General features: G+C 38.4%; 1 protein-coding gene across 3 annotated transcripts in view; it reads left to right on the forward strand.

Moving 5' to 3' along the window:
• The window catches only part of LOC128695585 (ribosome assembly protein METTL17, mitochondrial), a 66,293-nt gene extending 65,104 nt beyond the window's left edge, over positions 1 to 1,189 (forward strand). For 2 of the 3 annotated variants that reach the window (XM_053786289.2, XM_053786286.2), the window contains one exon: positions 64 to 1,189. In XM_053786289.2, the coding sequence (XP_053642264.2) occupies positions 64 to 916 (853 nt within the window). In that variant the 3' untranslated portion in view covers positions 917 to 1,189. The remainder of the gene's footprint in view (positions 1 to 63) is intronic. The other variant, XM_053786290.2, reaches the window with a different exon arrangement.
• The last annotated feature ends 8,302 nt before the right edge of the window (positions 1,190 to 9,491 follow it).

Here is a 9,491-nt window from a genome sequence, read left to right on the forward strand (position 1 = left end):
ATTTATTTATTTTAAAAAATTTCTATGTGATAAAATAAACTTACATGTATTTTTTTGTGACAGGGCAGTGGATAAAACTTGGCCCGGTGCATGTAAAGAAGCTGTTTGTGTTGATTCCAGTGCTGAAATGAACAACATGGCAGACAAGTTGTTGCGAGGTGGAGACTCAAAAAATCCCTTGAATGTGAGGCCTGGAGGAACATTCTTCAAGCAGTTTGTGCCAATGTCCAGTACTCGCAAATATGACTTGGTAACTTGTTCGCGCTCTCTTTTTGAACTTCCAGATATAGCAGCCAGACTTCGCACAATAGATATACTTTGGCGGAAAACTCACAGTTACTTGCTAATCGTAGAAGCTGGATCAAATGCAGGATATAGGTTAGTTTTGGAGGCACGGGATTATGTTCTTGAATTAAGCAGGCGAGCTCATGAGGAAGGTGAATCTAATCCTACAGGATATGTTTTTTCGCCATGTTCACATGACAAATTTTGTCCACGATATTTGGATGGGACTAACATTCCCTGCAACTTTGAAGTCTCATATAGGCCATTTAGTATTAATAGGAAAATAAATGCCCTAAAAGACAGATTTAGTTATGTAATAATAAAACGGGGAAAGCGAAATGAGGATGTTGACCAACAGTGGCCTCGAGTGATACAGAATCCTTCACTGAAAAAAAAACATGTTATATGCCATTTATGTACAAAATATGGTACACTCCAAGAATTGACAGTGACAAAACGTAGACACGGTAAAGCATGTTACAGTGTGAGCAAGAAAGCATCATGGGGTGATTTGTTTCCTGTGGTTCTTCCAGAACCTGAGTTAACACAAGCAACTGAATCTACAGATATCATCACTGAAAATGGGGACGATCTTGGTAACAAAGAAAACATTGGAAAGGAAGACATGTGAATTTCATACTTTACTAGGGTAATAACAAAATTGACTTGTTCTCTTTTATGTTTAGTTTATTTAAATTTAATGCTTGGTTAGTATTTAAGATTTTTTAATATTTTTAAATCTGGAAAAGTCAGATACGTATTTAAAAATGATGGCTACTTTATCATTTATTTTTCAGCTTTTAATATTCCCAGCAGTGCAGCAGTACTGTTGAATTTTCCATTGTATTATATTAATTTTTGTACAGTTTAGTATCTGTAAATTAAATATATTAATTAAATTGTATCAATTTGTATTATCTTCATCCCTCACAGTACTAACAGCATCATGGAGGCTGCATTACTAACATCCCTTGGATTTCTTATTAAATGTTGAGGGAAAGCTGCTGCTGTATAGTGATATTCCAGTGACTGATTTCAGACCATTCTACTCTCAAAGACCAACATGAAAAACTGTTGTAGGGAGGGCATAGTAGGTAAGCTTGCAATACCAAAGGTAAGTGAGATGTGGGGGGGCTCTTTATAATATTGTGCCATATGTTCTCCACATTTAAGGTACACCCCAATTTTAGCAGGTATATTCTGGGGGGAAAAAAATGCAGTACTTGCTTCACAATGATAGTGAGCCAGTGGCTGGCTGCTTATCCACACAAAAATAGCTGAAAGAGGTGGGACCTTGTGCAGCCTGTCACCTGCTCCACCATCATCCACTAAAATAAATGTGGTTACCTGTTTACAGATGGCTTCCTTACAAATTATTTATAAATTAGACACACATGCAACTCTTGGGTATCTTTATTAAGGAAATGTTTCGCCACACAGTGGCTTCATCAGTCCATACAAAGGAGAATCTTGAAGAACAGAAGGAGAATGAGGTAATCAGTCCCTCAACCTTGAGTCGATGTGGTCAGTCCATCAATCTTGAATAGAATACGGCATACGTGCGGAGAAGGAGCTTATAAACCGTTGGTAGGAGAGGTGCAGCAGTCATAGGTTGTGTCACATTTGTTCAGTGTGGAAGTAGGTCATGCCCAAGAGTTAGGCAAGCGAAGAATTCCCAAGTATTAAGATCCCAAGAAGTTGCAGAGTCTGACAGGTTTGTAGATGAATGGTCCAGAGAACCGACATGTTGATAAATTAGACACAACCTATGACTGCTGCACCTCTCCTACCAACGGTTTATAAGCTCCTTCTCCGCACGTATGCCGTATTCTATTCAAGATTGATGGACTGACCACATCGACTCAAGGTTGAGGGACTGATTACCTCATTCTCCTTCTGTTCTTCAAGATTCTCCTTTGTATGGACTGATGAAGCCACTGTGTGGCAAAACGTTTCCTCAATAAAGATACCCAAGAGTTGCATGTGTGTCTAATTTATCAACATGTCGGTTCTCTGAACCATTCATCTACAAACAAATTATTTAAAAGTGCTGAAGCTAGTTTGCTTATTACTTACCATGTAATATGTAAATTATAATTTATAATATTTACTAATCGCTTTAAATACTCTGGAAAACAGTTTTGTGATGGGGGGTAGTTAACCATTACTGCAGCACTGAAATCACCACTTGTCAGTAACCCAGTGCCTACACTTGGGTCTGACCTTAACCGTGTAAGACGCTGGGTGATTTTCTTGAGACCTTATTTTGGGGGAAAAATCTCACCTTGTATGCCGGCAAATATAGTGTATAGAAAGGGGTTTGATATTAGATAGTACTTATTAAGCATACAAAGTATAATGAAGTGTGCAGTGACAGCAGTTTACTAGACTGGATTGGTGGATAAAAGGTTGATGGTAAGTCTTTTGAATGTGCATGTTTTTAGAGTGACTGATATATCAAATCAATATTTAGTGGTAGCCACTAAAAACGTAAATGTAATGCAAGGAGAATGGTGTCAAAGTGGGCAAGAGAGTAGTGAAAGTGAATAAACAAAAGAAGGAGAATTATTAGTGGGAAGATGAGCAACTGTTGAAAGACTGGGCTAGAGAGCACAGGTAATGAGGTATGGTGTAGATGTTGTGATTACTAAAAACAGGTGCCATTGAGATGAATAACTGGTGGAACGATGAGGTAAAAAAAAAAGGTGTAAAGGAGAAAAAATACCATATAAATATTTTTCATGGATGTAAGGAAGGCACAGTATATGGAAAAAGAGGTTATTTTTTCTGGGGAAGTGCTAAACCTGTAGGAGTCATACAGCATCTGAGGAATGGGAGGCAGTCAGGTTTGAGCCAAAGGGGAGAGTGACCCCAATTCCTTGTATCAAGAGCCCTTCACCAGCATCAAGACTAGTGAAGGAAAATTAAATTAAACAGCAAATTTTATTAAGAATAAGAAACGTTTTGGAGAGAGATTGGGATGTTGTGAAAGGTTGAGTATTAGGTGGACTTAGTAGTTAAGACTACAACTGATGAAGTTTTAAATGGGGAGGTGAAAGTATCCAAAAGATGAAGAGAACACTTTGTTGATCAAAGGGAGGCAGTGATTTCATGCATTGTGCAGGGAGAAATAAGATCTGGTGGGAGTAGGGAAGAACCAGATGCGAGTATGGAGGCAGCAAGAAAGGCAGTCAGTAGGATAAAAAGAGGTAAAGCAGCTGGGATAGATGTGATTAAGACTTGAGATGCTGAAAGCAGGCTGAGATATAATTTTGGAGTGGTTAATGTATTTGCTTAATATATGCATGAAAGAATAGAAGGAATCTAAGGACTTGCAGAAGCATGCATAGTTCTTTTGTATAAGGACATAGAGAAAAAAATACATGCAAGAATTATAGGGGGATTGAATTTTTTGTGTATACCGAGTATAGTGTATATTAGAGATATCGCTGAAAGGAAAGCAAAACAAAAAGAAAGACTGTAGAGGAACAACGAGGATTTAGTTAGGGTAGGGATTTGTGTTGACCAAGTGTTTACATAAAAAAAAATATGCTGCGAGTTAATAATATTTAGATAAAAGTAAGGAACTGTTTTATGCATTTATGGAGTTTGTTTAGGCATGTGTTAGGTGGCTTAGGGATCAGTGTGGCAGTAAAGTTGTTGTGAGGAAAGACTCTGGTTAGGGTCCTCTCAAGAGGTGTCTTAATGCCAGAGAATTATTCTTATCCAAAAAAAAAAAGGAACAACCCTCTGTTACCTGAATCAAATCTAATTGCTACCCATTATCCAATGACACTGTATGACCCTTACAGGTTTAGTTTTCCCTCTTCATGTGTGTCACAATAATCAGATTAAAGTATGTAGGAGAGATGATTCCATCCAATATTTATTAATTATGGTTTTCTTAACATATTGGCTGCCTCCCACCGAGGTCAAGTGACCCCATAAAAAGGAAACGCATTCACCTTCTGTGGAAAAAGACACGTGTGCAGTTCAGGACATTTATGGAAACTTTTGGCCACAAGTGGCTTCTTCAGTCCTAGGACTGAAGAAGCCAAATGTTTCCTTTAATAAATGTCCTGAACTATACACAAGTGTCTTTTTCCACATCTCAGTATCACCATACCATTTCTCACATTCACCATCATTCATCAAATAGATGTCTTGCTAGAAATGTACAGACATCACAATTCATATGCCTCTCCAAACTGAAACATCACCATCTCTCCTTTGGTGTACAAGCACTCTACTTCCCATCTCCATGATTCATTTCTGGCTAATGAGTTTCTCTAAATGAATTCATAAATATTACCTTGTTCACATTCCAATAGCACTTCAACCCATGAAAACCACTTTTCTTCATTCCAAGCTAACACCCGCACACAAGCCTGCTGAAAGTTCAAACCTTGAGCACTCAAAATGTTTACCTCCCCTTCCTTCCCTCCAACCCTTCTTGGGACAACCTCTCCTCTTTTCCACACCCTGACTGTTTTCAGTCTCTAAATGCCCAAATCACCTGAAAAACCTCTCCTAGGCCCTCTGAATTATACTTTTGTTAACCCCACACCATCCTCTAATTTCTATGCACTGAATTTTTTGCATAATAGTCACATTACACTTTATCCTCAAGCATGACATCTGCACTGCTTCCAAGCTCCTCAGGACTATAACATTAAAAACCCATGCTTCACACCTGTATAAGTGTTGGGGTGACTATACTCTGGTACATTGCCCCTTCTTGCCTCCATGAATATATGTAGTTCTTTCTGTCCATGGATGCCTTGACACCACCATCTCTTCTCTCCACATCTATTCTATGGCTCACCTCAGTCTTCATTAGGGATGTGTCAAGGTATCAGTTTCACTATCATTAGTATTAGTTGAATTTGATAGTATTGGAATCAGCCTAAAATTTAGTATTGGTACTGGCAAATGTTTAGTATCATCCCATCTGTAATCTTCATACACCTATCTGCCAACAGGTAAACATCCAAATATGCAAATACATTCACTTCTTCTTTCATTGCCTATACTTCTGAACAGTGGCAGCTCATGTATAGGCACTGTGGAACTGCAGCACCCCCTATTTTCACTCGATATTACTGATTAACATTCAATATAATGAGTCTTTTTTGTTACTTTAATTCTTTCTTTATACCTGTACATTATATAATCTTTAAGCTTAATGTCAGTAGCCATCCCCTAGTACATGAAAAAATTGCAAAATCCTTGTATGGAACTGTGCTCTTCACAGTTCCAGCGACTCAGCGTTTGGCTGTTGTGCGCCTCCACACGTCTGAGATAAGACGCTGCACGCTAGGTAGAGAGAGCACTGTCGCTGATGCAGTGCCAACCTTGTGCACGTGCAAGGTAGCGTTTCTTTTTGACTCGGCGACATGTGTTGTGCTTAAAAACCACATGCCATATTCTTGAATATGATAAAGTGCAGAATTAGATGATTATCATGCTTCCAGGCATTTTATTTAATTCAGAGTTTCTTTTTGGTTCTCTTATTTTACACAATATTAAAACAATGGCTAAAAATTTTCTGAAGCAGTACCTCCACTAATTTTAGCTACGAGCCACCACGGCTTCCGAATACATTCACTTTCCTTTCAGTGTCTGTACTGTTTTGTTACTCTTCCTTGCTCTTTCCTATGTTCACTTTTAATTTCCTCCTTTTACATACCCTCCCAAATTCATCCACCAACCTTTGTTTGCAACTTCTCTTCAAAATTTTCTGTAAGAACTTTGTCATTTGCAAAGAGTATTTGTGACAACTCCCACTTCATATCAGAACAATTATCCTCTAATTCCACATCTCTTCCCAACACCCCAGGATTCACTGTTTTACATCCCTATCTGTAAATATGTTAGACAGTCATATTGACTTCATACATTCTTATGCATGTCGTAAGGGATGACTAAAATGCCAGGAGCAAGGGGCTAGTAACCATTTCTATATAAATTAATTTTAAAAAGAGAAATATTCATTTTTCTTTTTAGGTCATCCTGCCTTGGTTGGTCATGACTGGTTCATTGAAATGAAAAACCTTGCACTATTATCCCTTTTTCCTTATACAATGGCACTATACATCCTTTCTGCTAATCCTTAGGTACCTTCCCTTCTTTCATGAATATGTTGAACAAATATGCCAACCACTCCAAAACTATATCCCCACCTACTTTTAACATCTGTCCAACTCTCAACTGTACCATCTCCTTTATCCCTTTTATTCTGCTCGCTGCCTCACAGACTTCCCATACATTTCCCTCTGGCTTTACCCTTACTCCTACAAGTTGTTATTCTTCCCTGCCCAATGTATGAAATCAGTCTTCTTTCCTTCATCAGCATTTAACAGCTACTCAGAATATTCTTTCCAGCTTCCCAGTGGCTCCACTTCCAACATCTTATTTTTCACTGCCAAATCTATCTGCTTCTCAGACATTATCAATTTATTAACCTCACTCAAAAATGTTTTATTTTCAGCAAAATTTGCTGGTAAAGCCTTACCCATTTCTCATTGACTCTTTTGCATGCTCTCACCACCTCTTTTTTTTTTTATTATTAGATTAATGAGGAAGCCCTCAATCTATATGGGTCATAGAGCACCTGGGAAATGAAAAAAAATCAGGTTTCATCCAAGGAAAGGGAAGACAGGTCAAATTCCTTGCTTAAAGAACACGTGTGTAATGTGTGGCATAACAGTGGTTATTAAAAGATTTATGGGAAGTGCTAAACCTTTATGGGTCATACACCACCTGGGGAACAAGCAATTGGAGTCAGTCAGGTTTGATTCAAGGGAAAGGTAGCTCCATTTTCCTGGATCATGGTAATTGTTACTTCAGTGAGTGCTAGTGTTGAAAGGTGTGGACTTAAAATGAATCTAGTATGAATTAAGATGTAGTATGTCACAGCTGCTCTTTACTAATCAAGTGTTTTTGAGAGATAATAAAGAGAAGCTGCAAAGTAATGATGTTGAGGCAGGTGAAAGTGAACATAGAAGAAAGGTGATGCAAGAAAGTCTGCCATGCAAAAAAAAGTACACCAGATTGGAGGGTGGAATTATGGAGGAAGTAAATGTATTTAGGTATTTGGAAGTGGATATTTCACCAGCAGACTAATAAATGGAAGCAACAAGGGGAATGTTCTTGAACTTACTGTAGTGATAGCAGCACTTTTAGATAGGAGGTGCCTTTCTAATTCACCGAGATATTATGTTTGAGAACGGTCAGAATGTATAGAATTAGGATGGTACTTCATGCAAAAGCAAACCTTTAATATGAATGTTTAGCTCTGCTTAGAGCTTTATCAAATCATTAGAGTAATGCAACAGGATATTATATACAAGGTGAGTAGAGAAAAAAGAAAGGTTAAGGTTAGATGAAATATGTGGTGGTGATGTGTACAGGCATTAGTCTCTTCTATTTGTTGTTGGGTTTTCTTTCTAAGGGGAGCTTGGCAAGTGGCTTCATAAAACTAAGTACCCCTTTATTTTAGTATTTAGTGTTTGGGACTTGTATGATTGCAGTTCCCAAACCCTGCATTCTAGTTCTGTTGTCTTCTTTGACAAGTGCTGCATGTGGCCAAGATGTGTGTGTGTTTGTCTTTACGTATAATACAGGCATTGCTCTGATTCCAAGCTTTACATATATACTTATATGTCACGTTTCACATCACACCCTCTGTAAGGGTTCATATACACTCTTTGCTTCTTGTGGTGGTGGTTGGCATTTGATATGGTTTCTAAGACGTTATGACCAGTGTTGGTGTCACATTGAGTGCCTGGGTCATATTGTTAACTTTGCCACTAGAAGGTACTATAAAATGCAGTTACCCATTTTCTCCCTAGGTTTGTTTAGTATGTGCTGCACTATGTCTGCAATCTCAGATGAAGGGGAAACTTGCTGTTCAGTGAGTATGTTGATATTAGTATTACACTCAGCTTCAAGAAATTCCAGGGTACATAATCTGTAGGCTCTGAGGAAGAAATTTATGAGAACACCACATTCATGGCACCACAGATTTTTTCTTTAAGACCTAAAGAATATATTTCCCAGAGTTTCTTGAAGGAAAGTGTAATACCTATACCAGCAAATTCTGTCTTCACCTTTGCAGTGTAAAGCATAGCAGATACTTAACTTAGGGAGAATACAGACAACCAAGGCATTTTTACCTACTTGTACCATAGCTGACAACCTTACCTGGGCCCTCAAGTACAGCAATTTAAAGCCTTACGTGAATCAACCAGACCAAACACCATCCACCACATCAAAGCAGGCCTGTAAAAAGATTCCTTCCAGAGAGTATGCCAGAATTTAGTGGTGAAATAGAGCAGTCTACACACACCAGTTACCTAAAATATCATGTGTGTAAAATTCACAATTTAGAATGCGTTTTATATGTACACCCCACACACCAGCTGGTTATATGCAAAGCTCATCATGAATATAAGCCTAAAAGGTGTTTGGAAGCTGCAGTCCTATAGTCCTCTAATAGTATAAAGCATAATCAAGAGGCATTTAATATTGCTGCTCATCTTACACACACACCCAATATACAGGTGGCACCAAAAATGAGGTACTGTACATTACTGCCACAGATGATGGTTCACTCTGACCTACTGCTAGCATCTGTATTTATTGCAGACCCTTATGGGTGTAGTGCTTAGTTATGATTACAATATATTTGAGGGTTGAAGAGGGGTTGTTGATGTAGTTTGGTCATTTAGAGAGGATGGAACAAAATAGGATGACTCGGAGGGTATATAAATCTGTAGTGGAAGGGAGGAGGGGTAGGGGTCCTAGGAAAGGATGGGGGTAAAAGAGGTTGTGTGAATGTGTTAGGAGTGAAGACGAATGGTTTTCGGGACCTGACGAGCTATTGGAGTGTGAGCAGGGTAACGTTTTGTGAAGGGATTCAGGGAAACCGATTAGCCAGACTCGAGTCCTGGAGGTGAGAAGTACAATGCCTGCACTTTAAAGGAGGGGTTTGTGATATTGGTTGTTTGGAGTGACATCTAAACTGTCATATTTGGGTGCCTCTGCAAAAACTGATTATGTTGAGGGTGGGGTGGAATGAGAGGTATGCAAGTTATAATTATTATAATCATAACCAAGTGTTTATACTAGGGTCTACAGATGTGAATGTAATTTGGTCATGTAGTAACTGCTACCTATTCTACAAGGATAAATAAAGAAAACAA

This window comes from Cherax quadricarinatus, unplaced genomic scaffold (assembly GCF_038502225.1).
Source record: "Cherax quadricarinatus isolate ZL_2023a unplaced genomic scaffold, ASM3850222v1 Contig99, whole genome shotgun sequence".
In the NCBI taxonomy this organism is placed as follows: domain Eukaryota; kingdom Metazoa; phylum Arthropoda; class Malacostraca; order Decapoda; family Parastacidae; genus Cherax; species Cherax quadricarinatus.